Below are 18,144 nucleotides of genomic sequence, written 5' to 3'. Positions count from 1 at the left end.
TTCGCTCCCCCCCCCCCCCCCCCCCCCCCAAACATTACACCGCATGTGTAGCCTCGTGCTACTCCAGTTCTTGGCCCAGAGCTTTGCCAATACTTGCTCTATCCGGCAGAATTTCTACAAACATTTGCATCCAGGAACAGCAAAAATCTATAGGAGCCCATCAATAAGGTGCCTAGAAGATGCCTTGGTATTCCATTTGAAAAAGCAGTAGAGATGGGCAGACATGGTTGTCTATGGACAGATGAGCATCCTCATTCTAACTTTTATGGTAGTTTCCCCAAAGCTGACGGGATTAGATGTTATGGGTCCAAACTGTGCTCTCATCTACATCAATCTTAAACGATGCAATGCTGCGAATTCTTCCTTATTTGCACATTGATATTCTATCAATTACAGTAACCTACCCTGTAAGAAGCAGGTCCCTCTGGGGAGGATCTGGAGCCAAATTGGTGCCACCATCAATTGGCCATAGCTAAAAAGAAGTTAAAGCAACACCATGACTTTCCATACAGCAAATGTGAACAGACCATGCAATCAAGAGGGAGAGCGGAAAAGCCTGACCTTCCCTGAAAGTGCATCTGTACCTGCACATACTATTATAGCCTTTGTTTGGGTTATGACAGATGTGCTAGTTCCAAATCTCAACTGTAGTTTTCCGTTAGTAGCTCTTCAACCCAGATTTCCTCTTTAAGAAAGCTTTCTCATTAGAATTGACAGCTGGAAACTTTCCGAGATGTTACTAAAAACTAATGAAGCCTGGAGAACGTTGCAAGTTTTAGAGTTCCAAATGGTTACTGTCAACAGGCAGGAAGAGTGCCCATCTCAGCTGGCGTCCTGCCACCAGCAGGGCTGACTACCCATGCACACTTGAGTGCATGATGCTGTTCTCCAATGCATGCGAGTGTACAAGGTTATAGCTGCCATACCATATTTGAGTAGTGAGAGTTCTGCTTGCTCCCAGCACTGATGATCCTCTCCCACAGCTTCAGTGGAATATTGGAAACGTGGTGTGAACAGGTGATGGCTGAACAGTGGAGAGATGCCAGGTACGGGGGATGGACTGCTGGCCAGCCTGGAGCCTTCAGGTCTATTACCACGAGCTCCTCTTCAGCTAGCACCACCATTGCAGAGGGGTCATCAAACTCTGTGGAAACAAGATTCATTGAGATGTTAAGCTAGTTTTTCATTGGCTTTTTACCAGAGCTTTACTGTCTCCAAGTACCTGGATCACATAAAAAAGGCTATGCAGGGTTTGGACAACAGAAACAGCCTTCCTGCAGGACCTGTATTTTAAAAGATACCACCTGGAGCTTCTCTGCATACACATGCGTCAGTGAATAGTTATACAAAACACTGGGCTGACCATTGCTTGTTTAAAACTTAATATCATGAGTTTCTGGCTAAGAGGTTCAAATTTGACTTGCAGTGAATATGCTAAAGTCCTAGTGATATTAAGAGGCATCCCCCACAGGTTCAGCCAAAATAGAAACCAGACTTGTTCAAGAAATGGATGTTGTGCAGTTCTAAATAAACTAGTTGAGTTAATCAAAAGCAATATAGCTATGCAGAGCTGTAGGCTACTGCTGCTAGATTAAATCTACCTGAGCTAGCTCTGTTACTAAGACTCTGCACTGCATGATCCCATGTAGACATACACAGTCACCAGCCACTTAGGACAAAGCTCTGGTTTAACTCTTTTCCATTCTGCTGGAAGGTAACTGCAAAAAAGGCTTTTGATGTGCTGCTAAGTAACCATGGCTGGGATGGATGGGTAGGCACACAATGCAGCAGTGACCTGATTTAGTGCTGTACTAGGACCTCAATCCACCAGCCTAAGCTGCTTAAAAGCAGTAATGCTGTGGGTTATGCGAAATGCTGCTCTGCTTGGAAACGACAAGTGTTTACATTTTAGCTCTCCTTCATCTGAGCCTTCCCTGCTTTTAGCCTGCTTCAAGCCATCTGGACTTTCTTTGAAGAGAGTGCATATAAATATATACAACAGCAATACATCCTGTTAACACAGCCTTATGGCTGAGATTTGGCATGTGGAATCAAGAAGTTAAGACTGACGGCTGGCAAAACCACTATAACCTCTGAAGTGTGTAGCCTGCTGTAAGGCAGGACTTTGCACTGACATGTGAAAGGTAGCCAGGGCACAACTGATTGAACAACTAATAGGTGAACTCTACCCATAAAGTATTAATGCAGTTTTTGAATCTTTTTAAAAGATGAATTTGTGTCAACATGCAACAATCCACACTCAGGTTGGGATTGTCCATGTGGGGAGCACCACACTGCTTTCATCTGCCAAACCTCCTCAGGACTCCACCTGAGTTAGTTTCCCAGCACTAGGTCCTTTCCTGGTCCTCTCCTTTTGCTTTCTAGCCATACCCCACTCCCTCACCGCAAACTAATCCTAGGAGATTCACATTATATTGGGACTCACTTTAGGTGAATTATTTCCCTGCATCACCCTAGACTAAGAGATTGAGAAGCCAGCTTTTATTTCTAGCTCTGACCATGGAACCCAAGGCATGTCCCAGTTTCTCCATACAGACAGCAAGGATACACAAGAGATAAGAAAAGTAAGCTTTATTTGTAATTATTACCCAATTCAGGTAAGCTGTGTGGGATAGGAACTACATCTCCTGTGTATCATTATACATCTACAGACCCTATATGAGCATCATGAACTCTGCACCTGGGTACAGCATTAACAAGAGCATGCTCCATGTGCAGAAAGACTTAAGCATGAATCAAAAGCCACTAATCTTCAGCAAACACTATGCTCATGACCCAAAGGTTATTTTGAGCTTTCCAAGTGGAAAAGAACTGCAGTATATAAATTCTGCATGTCTTCCCTAAATCTATCCACCTACCATTGAGAAAAGGCATGAAGTCATCCCACACATTTTTTTGTGCAAATTTCCACAGCATGATTGAAGTACTGGCAGAAGCACCTCCTACCACCAATGCTGCCATGCACAAACTAATGAGCATTAAGTGGCTTTGGTAGACTATTAATTAACCACTTCCATCATAGTCTATAACAGTTCAGGGCGGGTGAGACTGGCTACACAGACCCACCAGTCTTAGGCAATCAGCCACAAGGAAGCTCACCAACCACAGAACCCTCATTTGACTAAGTAACTTCCTGGTCTAAAGTACTCGAAGCTTCAGCTTCCTCTAACATCTGCTGCTGCAACCAGTAAAAACACAGTTTAATGGATGACTTAGTTCTTGGGAAATACAAAAATAAGCTTTTGAAGTGTGGAATTACTTCAATCCAAAAGGAACTGCTGGCTCACATCTGAGGTCAATGTCCTGACAAAGGTGAAATAACCAGAGTTAAGTCCTTTGTCCCATCTACATCGCAGAGCAGACAGCCATGAAGGAAAAATCTGCAAGAAGGCAAAGACATGTGTAATCCCAGTGCCTGAGAGAACCAAAAGTTTGTTTGAAGAGTAGACAAACGTTCAAGTCTAGTCTATCCTGGAAAACCCCGCAGCCCTATTTACAGTACGCAATCTATTAGGTAGAGTCTATGGGCTTCAGAAGATGCTCAGTTAGTTCGTCACCCTTTGTAAAAAGAGCAGTTAAGAAATCCTTTCACGCCACTCTGAAGAAAAAGGGACAACAGCTACAGGGTTGGTTCCTGAACTGGAAGTCTACTTCTCCAAGAAACATATGCATTTAAAACCTGCAGCCTGATAAATCAGAAACTGAAAAACCTAGAAAGTTAGGGATATGACAGGAGGTGGTTGCCTGCCTACAAGAACCTCTCTGGGCACCTAAGGTTTGCAATTTACTCTTATTACCAGGGATCCTGGTTTTCCCCAATTAAAAATAAATAAATAAGTAAAAATGTTTTAAATAATAATAATAAAAAAAAGATTTTAAATTGCAAATTCTCTGATAAAAACCCCAAAATCTGTGCTTAAAGCGAAAGCAGCCCCCCCGGCCTTCTGGTGCCCCTCACTCTCCACCCACAGGCCCACCGGCACTGCTGGTGCCCCTCACCCCCACTCACAGGCCCCTGACTTTGCTGGTACCCTTCACTCCCCCCACACAACCCCTCAGCCCTGTTCCTGCCCCTCGCTCTTCACAGCCCTGCTGATGCCCCTCACCCCCCACCCACAGCTCCTGCTCCCCCAGCCCTGCTGGAAGTGACCCCCATCTGCCATGGCTATGGGGCCAGGTACCAGGTCTGCAGCCCTTGCCCCTGGCAGGAGGTAGGGGCTGCTGCAATGGAGCAGAGCCTGGCTTCCACCCCACCCCACCCCACTGCTGCCTGCCTGCTGCAGGCTCGGGCAGGGGTAAGGTCAGATCCCCACCACAGTGCACACTCCTGAGTGGCAAGGGGGACCTGTGCCCCACAGATCTGTGTGCGGGGCACAGGGCTGCATGCTGCCTGCATCAGGATCAGGCTCCCACCCTGCTGCTCTTCCCTGGGGCCTCCACAGCCCAGCATGTGCGACCTGGTGCTGCAAAGAACAGCAGAGTCGCACAGGAATGCTCCTCCCTCTCCAAGAGCTGACCGTGGCCCCTTCCTGCTCCCCCCTGCCCAGCTGGGCAGCAACTCCAGCCCTGCCCGACTCTCTCCCTCCCTATGGGGGCCTCAATCCCCTCTCCCCTAACTTACCTGCAGGAGCTGCTCTCCAAGCTGCCTGGGGTCATATACATGCATATAGTGCCCCCTTCCTAACCGCTCTCCTCCCACTCCCTCCCAGCCTCCTGTAGAGGGCTCATCACAAAACCACAAAATCCACAAAATTTCTCTGGTAAAGTGAGAAATCCACGTTTGCCTCTGCTAAAAGGTAACATCCGTAGTTTACTCTGTTTTTCCATGGGAAACAGAAAACCCAGATCCCTACTTATTACTCTGTCACTATGGATGTAGGCTTCTCCAACTTGAAATAACCAAGTAGACAGCTATCTTAAAAGTCAGATCACCAGAAAAAACCAAGAGGGCAGATGTGCTGGAAGCCACAGTTGGGCAGGTCCCCTAACAACTGAGAAACAGGTAAAAGGGTAGCGATTGCAGAGGCTGTGAGAATGAGCAAAGCCCAATAGTGGAAGCAGGAATAGGAGAAGCAGATGCACATATGTGAATGGGGCTGAGTTGTTTCTACAGTTATTAAAAATGTAAACATTCACGTTGGCCATAGAATAAATTAAATGCACTGCACACTGACCTTCAGTCCAAACTCACCCTTTATTCATATACCACTTGGAGTTTCATGTCATAAATCCACAGACAGTAATTAAAGAATGCCACTCACGCCCAGCGAGATTGTTTCAATTATAGCCCCCTTTGATGTGCTGGGCTTAAAACCAATATTCAAAAGTGAATCTTGTTGCTTTGTTATGCCCAATATCCAGCTCCTCAGTTTCATGAGCCAGCATGAATAACTTGAGTGTTTATATTCCTAGTTAGTACATTAAGACAAGCAGTTTAATTTTAGTGGGTACATGTGAAGTTTGTAGCTGACACACTGCCACCAGCATTTCACATTAATCTATAAAGGCATCTTTCACACATTTGCAAGTGCCTGAACAATTAAACTCAATAAAACATTCTTTCATCTCCATTTAGGTTGCTACTTCATTATACACAGAGTTTTTATGTAAAAAACAAAATTTCAACCCTTCAAGGGTTAAAGTCCTTCTTCGCACATACCTGCAGCAGGATCTGCATTGGAGATGACAAAGAAGTCTATCACCCGTGAGGTGAAGTCAAAGGCAATCTGTTGGCTGCCATGGATAACAGAGATGCTATGCCGATCACCGTAGCTAGCCCGGGGCATCCCTCCTTGGAATATGATGTACGGAAGCCTTAAAAAGATAGATGGAGTTGAGTTTACTCCATAGGTTTGCAATGAAGTAGTTGGAGTCTAAGGTGAAGTTACACATTACAGTTCAATTGTGCAGTTTCTCTAATACAGGGAGAGGGAAAGTCCAGCCTACAGACCAGATTCAGCCTGCAGAGGACTCCATTTCCCAGCAGCCCCTGCCTGCGTTGCTGTGGCCGATTTCCAAAGAGACCCCAGGGGAGGCAGGGCTGTGACAACCCCTGGAGCAGCTCCCCACCCAGCCAGGCCCCAGCTCTGGACCACACTGTCACTGCCACAAAATCCCAGCCTCAGCCCCAGAGCAGCTCCCCACCCAGCCACACACGCTGCCAGCACTGCTTGGGCCCATCTCTATGGAAACCCTGGCCCGGTACTATCGTGGCCCCACTGCTCCTGGAGCCTCCATGGAAACTGGCTGCAGTGACGCAGGCAGGGGCTGGTGAGAAATGGAGTCCAGCCACTGGCCAGATCTGCCATTTTGCCCACCCTTGGTCCAATAGGTAGGACAGTGGATTTATATGGGATGGTTCAGATGGGAATGGTCCCATGTCAGGCATGGGGTTGGACTAGATGACCTCTCAGGGTCCCTTCCAACCCTACTTTCTTACGGTTCTATCAAATCTGTGGAATGCCAAGCAGTTTTAGAGTTCATATGTTAAGGGTTAGTACCATTTTTTGCCTTCACAGCTCTGACTTCCTGCTAGAGGGTTGGTGAATAGGGGCATGGCTAGGAAACACCACACCTACGCTCTACCAGTATGGCAGAGGCATAATACTGGACATGGTACATCCTGGGATGTTGGAGGACTGCAAATTGCTTATTTCATCTCCATGGAACACACTGAAATTAGCCTACTAGGAGCTAGGTAGCATGGCCCAGAGTTAACCCTCACCTCACGTGGCATAACTGAGATGCTCAGAGGACACTTAGCATGAGTTAAGGATGCTCATATTTTAAAGTGCTCTTAGTATGGCTTAAGCATAACATGCAACTTCACCCCAACAAGCTGAATTAGTATGACAGAAGTTTCCTTGCTTCCTAGTGTTATTCTAAATAAGCTGCCTGTGTGAGGTCAGCATAGGCAGCAACAGATTACAATAACTCGTGTCCCAAGCATTTCTCCCACCCACCCTGCACAGGAGATGAACAACCCAGAACCTACCCATTTTTTGTCACCTGCCAGTAAATCTTGGAAATGGCCTTGCAAGGGAAGGGACCTAGAATGAGAAAGTTACCACAAGTGAAAGGTTTATCTTGAAGTGTGTAAATAGATGAAAACAACTGGAAATTGAAGGCCTGTTTCAATTATTGTTCTGTAGTTGGCACTGTTCATAATCACACTGATTATGGCCACAGTAGTTATAGCATGTGAAGCAATTCCACCTCACTCAGCTGAGCTGTGACAGACACGGCACTTCCCCTGGAAAGTGCCATTTCCAGCAATCCAAGAATACCACTCAGTGCAAACAAGGCTGGCGCTCAAAAGGAAGTTCTAAATTCACTGCTGATGAAAGTACCATTGAGCCTATCTGGCTACCAGAGGCTACAAAAACTGCAGTAGAAATCATCTTAGCCCCAAAAATGCCTCCGCATTTCCAGCAATCCATTCTCGTTAATCAAAAAGCAATACTGAATTTTGCAAACCAAGGTTAGACCAATATAGCTTTTCTAACAGAAAGAAGTGGACATTCCCTTCAGAGTTTCAGCTAATGGGAAGCACTACTTCTTCTTTAGTGCTCAAAACCAAAGATCTTGAAAGGAATTCAGTGACTTCATTAGTTACAGAAGAAGTCAAGGGAAACCTGACATCTGAATCAGAGGAAGTGCTAAAGCTAAAAAAATCACTAACGTCTTTCTTATGGCAGGCTTTTTGTGCCCAGACTTTTTCCTCTGTGTTCAGTACAGACTGAAAAGTAGATATTTATTTCAACAACCTTCAAAATCCAGTGTCATCTCTATTTGAGCAGTTGCTAGTTTAAGAGTTTATGGTCCACCAAGGAGAAAACTCAGCAGTGAAGCATTGCAAGCACCTACCAGGGAGACCTGCATTCAAAAGATCTTTCAAGGGCTCAAAATGAGCTTAAGATAGTCAAAATAAAAGCCAGCCCATGCCTCAGTAAAGGGAAGCACACACACATATTTCCATAGTTGCACACTGACCATAAGGCACTTTACTTTCCAGGGGTTCAGGCTGCCTGTTATCATTGGATACTGGCCACTGGGCGTAACTTCCATCATAATGGCAGCTAATGAATTGACGACCGTCTCTTTGCCAAAAGACGTTCTCCAGTTGCTAGGAAGGAAGAGACAGAACTACTCAACTCCAGAGAACTGTTAACCCCTCCAGAACCAATACCTTAATGAAACAAGAAGCTAGACAGGCTCTCCCTGGATCTGCTCACCTAGAGAGACTTCTTGAGAGAGGCTGTTTCCCCTCCCCTATTCCAATGGATTTCAAACTGAATTCATACCTGACTGCCCAAGAAGTGGTGTGTTGCTTTGTTACTCTGCACATCCCAGAGGACAATGAGTCCCCGACTGTACCCAATCAGAATCTGGTCAGGGTTTCTAGGATGCTCCTGTATGGCTTCCACCAATTCACACGGCCGTCTGTTAGAGTAATCCTCTGGCACCCTGGGGGAAGCAGAGAAAGTTAATTTGTAGTGCAGTTGAGCAAAACTGCAATGCCCACAGCACAAGTATGAGAAAGAGCCAAAGAAAAAGTGAAAAAATGTTCAAACATGATGACAGCAAGTATTGCATCTTTCCAAGCATCCTTCAGACAGCAGAGAATCTTCTGGGGTATCAAGCAGAGTTATTTTAGGACTACCAAGCCTAAAGACACCCAGTCCAGTGATCAGAAAGAAGTCTTTGGTGTATAACAGTCTCCTACAAGCCCCCAAGAGTAGGGAGAAAAGAGTTGTATCATGTCCAGTCCCTCTGTCAGAGTAAGGAAAAGGAAGCAGTGACACAGATCCATAAGTTGAACCTGACAAGCCCCTAGGCCAGCTGCCCAAGTATGAGGCCAGTTCTGGAAGCACAGCATTCCATAAAAAAACAATGATTTTTTTTTTTACCGAGACTCCCAGGTCAGAAGTTAATTACGGAGACCAAAAAAAAGACCAGACAATTTTCCTAAAGCTTCCCATTTTAGTAGTCCTGCTGATTTAAAGTTTCAGTAGATAAAGAAGGCTAGCAATTTTGCCCACTGTCTACACACAGAAATGGGTTAAATAGTGCAGTCTCAAAAATGAATTTATTTGTTGTTAAGTAATATCCACAATCATGAGAGTGAGCACTTCCAGAAAGGCAAGAGCTTTACAGACAAGCTGCCATACTTCCATGCCACCTATATTGTGGCAGTCTTGGGCTATTCCTAAACAGAAGCTATCAACTGTTTGTCTGATGCAGGCCAATTAAAGACAAAACTAATTCATTTTTATGACAGTCAAGCAGGAGGATTTTCTTCAGCAGCATCCAGCTGAAGCACGCTGCAAATTTCAATGTAGGCTCTAATGCACAAGCTAAAATAGCAATTTGTTTAAATACATCATGCTAGACTCCCGATTGTGGGTGGAAAATCCCACTGGACAGTATAGCCATTTGCTTACCGCTGCAGCACTGTCTCAGAGCTGATGGTCCTTTTTTCCAACACTCTGAAGGAGGGGAGCTCCACCACAAAGATGTTACCACTTTCTGTACCAAGGTACAAAACTTCCCGAGAAGAATGTGGAAGGACAACAGTGATCTGGGTAGCACTTGGAGAAGACCTACGGATGCGGGAAGAATTCAATTAAACTATCAAAGACGAGCCGCTAGAGTTGAACCAACTCCAAAGAGCCCTGAGTGAGAGAGAACTGGCACCTGCTTCATCGTTAACCATTTACAAGAGCTTTGGTAAGTACTTTGCTGGGAGAATGGAGCTTCAAGCCAGGATTTTTTGAAGAATCCCAGCTTCAATATAAAAACTTGCCAAAAGGCTCCTATATGTATCAGTAATAAACAGAAAGCTCTATGCATTAGTGACAAAACAACCAACCTTGCTACCCAAAAAAGCTGGAAATAAATTGCCCAACCTGGAACCATAAGCAAATTTTAAAAGGATGCAGTCAACAATTCAAATCCTTATAAGAAAACTCAAAGCTCATTAAACAGGAATAAGCCAAAACAAATTGATCCATTTAAACCCGGCTTATAAAAAGGTACAGAGATTTAACTCAATGAAATTTTTTTTTTAAAAGTCAAATCTTTAAACTGGTAAATGCTGGACACTGATCAGGTGGCCAAAGTCATTTCTTACCCCTCCTTCCTACCCACCCCAAAGCCAGCTTATAAAGCCAATGCTAGCACGTTACCCAGGGGGCCCTCGCAGTGTGAAGCGTTGCTCCTCCTGCAGCTCAGAAGTCCCACTGCGCTGCTTCAGGCTCCAGAGGTGCAGACTGTTATCATCTAGCAGTGTCACCAGCTGGCACTAAGGACAGGCAATCACAAAGAAAGGATCCTATTTAAATACAGCACAATACATCTAGCAATAAATCACTGTTACTCAGCAGCTATTTCAGCCAAGGCAGATTCAGGGCCCAGCCAGTTATTTATGGCAGTAAGATATTCAGCCAAGTTAGGGCAGAGCTCCACTGACTCTAAACAGTTTGGAACCTTTGAACTACAGCACAGTGGCCTTCAGGCTTAAAAGCCCTAGCAGCCTGGCTTCTGTATCTGATATGCCAGCATGCAAGGTGGAAAGGCTTAAGACCCCTATAAAAGATGCTCTATCCATAGTACTTTCAGGCAGGCAGGATTATGTCATGCAACCTGTTTCAAAGCTATGCTGCGACTAGCACACAGTATTTCCATGCCTCATGGTTTGCTGGAACACACCCCCTCTCCACACCCCTGCTTTGGGAGTTGCCGATGTATTCTACTATCCCATTCATCTTGCATTCTTCATGTCCAACTTCATTCTGAAGGGCTGTGTCAGAGGCCCTTTATGAGCCCAACCCTGCCGGCTGCACATTCAAATCCAAGCATTTTGTCTGCCAAAGCCACACCTGGTACAACACTCCCCATGGGTATTCCAGATAATACCACTTAGTTTTAACTGCCATCCAAATCTAGCCAGAGAGTTAACTCCCTCTAATACAACAGTGATGCCCACCAAACTGGCAGATTCAGGATAGAAGGCTGTAAAGTGACTGATCAATACACTCAGTGAGTCAGGGTGGGAAGCTATTAGAGCAGGGGTCAGCAACCTCCGACAGGTTATCCTGTGGAGGCATTTTGCTTGGCACATGCACCTACACCAACATCTTACAAGTCAAGGTTGTGGGCGTTTTTGGCACTCTAACCCAAAAACATTGCTGACCCCTGGGTTAAAGTCACCAAGCACTGGAGAAATTTTACTTTCACACATTTAGTGGAAGAGCCATACTGTGAGAGAACAAAAGGAAGGAAGCCTAGAAATGGCTACATTAGCCAGGCCATTTTGAGCTGGGGAAGGAGGGAACTCACTGAACAACAGCTGAAGATGGTGCTCCACATTCTGCAGAGTTAAAAATTGCGTGATCCCACTTCAGGGAGGCAGACTGCAATATGGAAAGTCTCTGCAGACAGTCTTTGGCAGCAACAACTGTTATCTTAATCTTGCTGCCACTATGGCCAGAAGCTGGCCAAGATCAAGAGACCCGACAGATGTAAATTTTCAAGTCTTCGCAACAGATATAATTTATAGCATGATGGACTAGAAAGGGGAGGCCTGTCACAGACCAGGTAGTACTAGGGCAGTCATTATACAGAGCTAAGGCTTCTAGTTGTCCAGGTTTTGTGGAGAGGTCAGCTACCCCAGTATGTTTCAAACTGAACAGGTTTTCAAAGTAGCTTACTTGCCTCTTAGAGAAATGCAAATTCCACTCACCTGGCCTGGTATAAAGTGCATCTGCAAAACGGTGTTATTTTCTTCATGTAAGCCCATGAATTCCACTCCAGGGGCTCCATATCTGAGAAGCTGGTTAAGGATTGATAGCAGCCACAACCAGAATCACTTGATTAGCAGTTTGCTAGCAAATGAGATGGAAAAACATGAGTTAGAAACCAAATGGGAACACTGCTCATGCGGGCTTTTTGAATCCGTGCACGTGCAGGCAGCTGCAGGAAGCCTGCACTGGAGGCTTAACTGGCACTTCAGGCATAAGCAGAAAAAAGGTGCCTGGACCCTGTTTTTTCCCCTCAAACATGTTTAGTGGTTTCCCAGACACTACAATCCCCGCTTAACTAATTTGTAACCAGGAGACAGATGGCTAACGCCTGCATGCAGAGCTCAGCCTCACTGAACACAAATAGTGCTGGAAATGATTAAGCGAGCATGAACAGCTCCAACTTTTCCTTTCTGGGATGGAGCAAGACTCCTCCTTCCCTACATGCGCAGTTGGCCCTGTGCCATAGGAATCGCCTCTCAAAGCCTCTGTGTCCGTGCATGTGCTACCAGGGTGGATAAGAAACTGTTGCCAAGCCATTTTATTTCTGATCCTATACATAAGGACTGTAGAGTCCAGGGCGAATGCTAGCTCAGGAGATTGAACGCATTTATAGGTTAAACGTCAACCTTTTAACGCAGTACTCTTGAAGAGGCACCTTTCCTCACACTAGGATATTTAGACAGCCTTGGAATTTATGATAGGAGGGATTAGACTGAGGCCAGAAGCACCACGAGATTCAGTCTGACCTCACGTAACAGGGGTCAAGAGTCTCACCTAATCATTTTTGCATTAAGCCCACTTCTGCTTGAACTGCAGCTTAACATTTTGCTGTATATACAATCCTGATCATACTTCAGTTGCAGTCACCACATGTTGCAACAGTTTACTGAGGCACGTAGTTACCCACTTAACAGTTTTACTCCTTATTTCTAGTCTGCATTTGTCCAGTCTTCGCTTCTAATAATTAGATCCCACTATTCCTTCTTGTGCAAGAAGAGAGGGACGAAGGTATTTTGGACTATTTAAATCACACTTCAGCCTCATAATGAAGCGTAGTTTCCAGATTATGAATTAGTTTCAGCTCTTTTCTGACTTCTTTCAAATTTGTCAATATCTTTCCAAAGAGTTAACACCAGAACCAGACACCAGGACTCAGCGATGCTCTCACTAACAGTGCATGCACCGGCAGTACCACCTCTTTATTCTTAATTATACACATCCAAGGATTGTGTGTACCCTCTCAGCTACACATTGCAATAGGGACACATGTTCAAAGGCATGGGGGGGTGGGAAGGGGAAGGGGATAGCTGCAAAAGACTGAGGATAAGTGAGTTGCTTCTCCATTCCATGATTTCCAAGATTTAACTAAGGAGAGCAAACCAATAATTTTAGACAGCATAGAGTATCATTATGAAATACACTAGGAAAGAAATGGGTTAATCCAGGACCAAATTTTACCCCTTTCCTCCAAAGTTGCACCATTTCCAATTTCCAGTGCTCGATCATCTGCTAGCAAAAGGAAAAACTCAGCCAGCTAATCTGTACAGTGTGTACAGCCACATATTTTGGTCAATCTGAATCATGGGCTACAGTAGTTATGATGCCCCTCACAACTGGCAAGAACCCAATTTCTGTTTTGAAACCAAAGACTCAGATGCTGGCAAAAATGAGAGGATAGCCATGTTGACCCTGAAACCAGGGACATTTTCAGCTTCTGGTTGGGTGCAAGCATACACAACGTGAGGTTGGCGTCAACAACTGGTTTCTCTATTTGTGGGATGACAATGCGCTCTGGCCTTCAGTAGAGGGGTAGGCAAGATGGTGAATCGAGCATACAGTTATGGACTTGTCTGCAAGGGGAAGTTAGTGCACTTGTAAGGCAAGTTATCTGCACCAGCTCCCCATGCTGACATCTAATACATACTTACTTCACTGTGTAGATAGATATAGTGTCTGTATTTAAAAGGCCACAGGACCAAATTTTATTAAAAAAACCCTGCCATTCCAGTGTTCTAGGCAGATGTAAGCCAACGGGTTTCTGACATAAATTGAGACGCATGATAAATTTTCTGTCTCGCTTTCTAATCTTTCAGCACCTTTTGAAAAACAAAATGTTCGGGTGCTCTGGACTCAGTAGTGTAAGGGCAAGAACTTGGCTTTATCAAGATACTGTTCAGAAATAATATCCCACGGGCACAGTACCGATTGTGTATTTGCAAGAGAGAAAAAGCTGGTTTTGCAAACCTCTCATGGTTCAGTTCCATTCAACTCCAAGGTATTTCTTGCTAAAAGAAATTCGGTTGCTGCAGCTCTTTAGCGCTTCCATGCAAATGTCTTATGTGACTACAGATGTACATAAGAACATCTTTTAAAAAAAATAGCTTGTTCCATATACTTTACCCATTTCTGAAGCAAATGCTACTTTTTACTCCAGACAGAACATAACCTGATGCTGCAAGGATGTCTGGCTCAACTCTTTAGAAAGGATACAGTTTGATGGCTCCTGATCGTGTCCCAATGGCCATAAGATGGAGGGAAGAGCTGTACCCCAATGCACTGGGCTGGTGGGGAAATCCATGTTCTACAGTCTGGTAGAAAAAGAAAACATGATTAAGAATGTTTCACAGTCATGTGTATGAGATGTGACCAGATGCTAGAGATCAAATGTCATTTGATAGTATGAAACACAGCCTTTTTTAAGAAAAATATTTAAAACCAAAAGGTGGTCAGACTGAACCATCTTAGCTCAGTTTTGCTCCATCAAACCTGCTTGCCACGATCCCCTTGCTATTCAGCACAGATCTGCAGAAGCTGAACAAAAAACGGCAAAGCAACACTGCAAAACAAGGACCTAACTGGACTTTCCAAGCTTTAAAGCTTCCTATATGCACAGAGTCCTCAGACTCTTCAATTGCACACAACCAACCCTCTCAGCATCACTACTTCCTGCGAGACGCATTTGCTTATGTCACGAATCATATTCTGAACCCCTCTGAAGTTCCTGCTTGAAACTGGGTAGCAATGACAACTATTTTCAGAGAATTTGGCCTTGGAATAAACCAGCTTGCTTAACATCCTCTTGTACAGCAACCTTATGGGAAGTGCCCATAGTGGACTAGCTGTACTGTCGAAGGAACATGACCAGATTTGCTACACAGGCAGCGGGGAAACCTAGTAGACCTGGTTACCAATTCCCAGATGTGGCGCAGGCACGGCAGATTTTATTGCTATTTAGGAGCCTATCAAGCCGTATCAGCCTGCCTCAAGAGGACTCATAAGCAGATGTCAACCATTATATATAGGAAGAACAGCACAAACAGCAGCTTGTTTAGCTTTCGACTCCCACGTAATAAAATACATGCCTATGCCAAGAACAAAGAACGTAGCATGGCTGATGTTTACTATCTAGCCACATGATCTTCAGTAGGGTTACTGAATGCATCTCACCTATAAAAAGTGTTTACATGGTAACCAGTCTTAATAATGCAGTCTGCAACCAGGGCAGAGTGGTTTGAGAAACAGCTCAGAATAGACTCTGAAGTTCCTGTAGTCACTTGTTGGTCTTCAACTTGGGGGGCGGGGGGTAAAGAGAGGGAGGGAGAGAGAGAGAATGAGCACTGGCCAGGAAATTAAAGCTCTACAATCAACCAGGGCAATGCTGAGCAACTAGAGAACAGGAAGTTATTTCTAGCCAGGCTGAGAGGGAAAGTCCGAAAGACTGGGCACCTTAAATTCAGACAAGCACATTTTTGAAGGCTGGCTGTACCTTAAGAAGAGGTCTGCTAGCAGAGCCAAGTCATTTGCAAGTGGTAGGAGTGGGGAAAAGGGCAGGGAAGACACTTGTATGGAGACAAACACACTAAAATAGCCCCGATTCTGACAAAAGTCCTTTGCTGATCTAGTTTATGTTGTTCTAGGCTGGCAAACTGTTCCAAACACCGAGTCACTCTACTTCTGCTAATACATGGATCTAAACCACGCATCTGCCTTCCATGCCTATGTTTTCTCACTACTTGAACATTTTGGGCGTTCCAGTATTTCACTCTACTCCACCACCCACTCTTCCCGCAGCAACGACAGGGTGTCTCTTCTGCAGAGATTTTCCTTCTTCCTGGGCTGGTTCTAGTGTTGAGTGGTTCCTCTGCTACAAAAGCATGCTCCTTTCTTTGCCCTTGCCCAAGTTTTCTTTTTCTGCCCGAGCTGCCTCCCACTCAGCACCCCAACGTGGTTGCAGTGCGGGGTTCTGAAAACCTGACCTCTGCTCTCCAGTCTGGAGATTTTGCTCTCCCCCATTCCCCGTCCATCTCGTGTATGATGCAGTCATTCTACGGTCCTAAAGCAGCACCCGTTTAACATCTACCCCCTGCTACTGTTCAGCGTATGACAACACAGCGTATATAGCTCACTGCACATGACCAGCTGAATCACTGCCTGCCTCGGTTCCCTCAAGTCAATCCACATTCGTAAAAATTGTACATAGACAATCCTGCAAGTCATCAGTTTTCCTTATTTGAGAAGCTCACATCAGAGGACAATAAGCCACTGAAACAAGAGACATAGAAAAAGGTAATAGTCAAAATCCAAGACTTAACAGCGCACCTTCCGAGTCTGCTAACTAAAACCAATGTTAACCTTTTCCTATCTCCTAGATAGTAACCCTTTAAAAAGTAGACCTGTATTCTCTTTGGGACAACTCAGATTCTGCATCTTCTGGACTACAAAGAGAAGAGAAAACAGTTCAAGACAGTCCCTGAATGACACACATCTAGTTTGTACACATTCAACTTAGTCTAGACAGGTTGCTAATGCCACATGTAAGGTCGTGGAGTAGGATGTCCGGTGCATGTGCGTGTTAACTACCTCTAGTTCAGCAAACTGTAGTTAAGACATGATCCTAACCGACAGACTTTGCCAAACATCTTCAATAGAAAATGAACAGAGAAATGATATAAAGACCTCAAACTTCTGAAAAGTTGAGAGACCTGAGGCACTGACTCCCCATCTACGTTCTCTCTTCAAAACAGGAGTTATGCAGTTTTCCATGGCACAACACTAACCCAAGTGAGAGAGTTTCTCTGTACTGTACAATTGGGAATGTACCACCAGCAAGAGAAAAGTTGAAAAAACACAGTACAAGAATATTTCTAGCCTACTATAAAAGAACGTGAAAGAATTTTCCACAGATTAATCTGATGAGCAACCCTGTGTTTTAACCGAAGGAAAAAAGGTCATTTCCACTACAGAGCTACCTGCCTTAACAGTGAACTAAGACACCAGCATGGATAATAAAACCCCGAAGTCATACTCTATAAGGCTCCATAGTGCAGAGACAACGTGGAGCTCTGACAGATGCCTAAGGATTATTTCTGTACATTTGGATGACACTTGTGTGCCAGTGAAGTTGTTTTGAATTGAACAGCAGTTAAGAGACAAAACCCTGAAGGATTTTCCAGTCTGGGAGATTACTTCATGGCTCAGCCATTAAATGCTAGCACAGGCAAACAGTCCCTTCAATACTACATCATATAAAAACAGGATGCTGATAAAACAGGCCTTTGAACTGACCTAATTTGAGCCCATTTTAATGTGGTACTCTGACCTGTCTCACCTATTTAAGCTGAAACTATTTTAAATAAATAGTGCAATAGGACAGGACCAAGGAGCAAGGGCCCCAAACTGCAGTAGAAGTATAGTTTGGAGATTAAGAACTTTCTGACTCCGAGGGTGGTCAAGCATTGAAACAGGCTACCTAGAGAAGTTGTGCAATCTCCATCCTGCATGTTTTCAACTGCAAGCTAGACAGACACTTGGCTGGGATAGTTTAGTCAGGGATGATCCAGCCCTCTGTTCACGGCAGGACTGGATGACCTCCTGAGGTCTTTCCAGCCTTGCTTTCCTAGGATCCTAATTGAAGAGCTGCAGGATTTGGAAAAACAAGAAAGTGTGCGTGTGTGTGTGTGTGTGTGTGTGTGTGTGTGTGTGTGTGTGTGTGTGTGTGTGTGTGTGTGTGCATGCTCATCAGTTTTGGTACCACTATCATGCTAGATTATTTAAAGAAAGGAGACTCTATTAAAGAGTATGGATTTACATGATTTCATTACGGGGGCACAGAAGGGAATTGGTGAGTCTTTATTCACCAAGGCGCCCCTGGGGGTTACAAGAAATAATGGCCACAAGCTAGCAGAGAGCAGATTTAGACTGGACATTAGGAAGAACTTCTTCACAGTTACAGTGGCCAAGGTCTGGAACGGGCTCCCAAGGGAGGTGGTGCTCTCCCCTACCCTGGGGGTCTTCAAGAGGAGCTTAGATAAGCATCTAG

General features: G+C 44.8%; 1 protein-coding gene across 7 annotated transcripts in view; it reads right to left on the bottom strand.

Moving 5' to 3' along the window:
- The window catches only part of LLGL2 (LLGL2, scribble cell polarity complex component), a 43,865-nt gene that overhangs the window by 9,875 nt on the left and 15,846 nt on the right, over positions 1 to 18,144 (bottom strand). For 5 of the 7 annotated variants that reach the window (XR_003092749.1, XR_003092750.1, XM_006018267.3 and 2 more), the window contains 10 exons: positions 14,316 to 14,413; positions 11,765 to 11,846; positions 10,209 to 10,324; positions 9,465 to 9,623; positions 8,325 to 8,487; positions 8,014 to 8,146; positions 7,016 to 7,070; positions 5,681 to 5,835; positions 927 to 1,144; positions 405 to 472 (listed from right to left, as the gene is read on the bottom strand). Coding sequence is in view for 4 of the 7 variants with exons in the window: in XM_006018267.3 (XP_006018329.1) it covers positions 405 to 472; positions 927 to 1,144; positions 5,681 to 5,835; positions 7,016 to 7,070; positions 8,014 to 8,146; positions 8,325 to 8,487; positions 9,465 to 9,623; positions 10,209 to 10,324; positions 11,765 to 11,846; positions 14,316 to 14,413 (1,247 nt within the window). In the remaining 3 variants the exon portion in view is untranslated. Of the gene's footprint in view, positions 1 to 404; positions 473 to 926; positions 1,145 to 3,280; positions 3,402 to 5,204; positions 5,430 to 5,680; positions 5,836 to 7,015; positions 7,071 to 8,013; positions 8,147 to 8,324; positions 8,488 to 9,464; positions 9,624 to 10,208; positions 10,325 to 11,764; positions 11,847 to 14,315; positions 14,414 to 18,144 lie in introns of those variants that run through there. The other 2 variants (XR_003092751.1, XM_025197493.1) reach the window with 2 other exon arrangements.

This window comes from Alligator sinensis, unplaced genomic scaffold (genome assembly GCF_000455745.1).
Source record: "Alligator sinensis unplaced genomic scaffold, ASM45574v1 scaffold400_1, whole genome shotgun sequence".
Taxonomy (NCBI): domain Eukaryota; kingdom Metazoa; phylum Chordata; order Crocodylia; family Alligatoridae; genus Alligator; species Alligator sinensis.
This window is presented reverse-complemented; position numbering and strand designations above follow the sequence as displayed.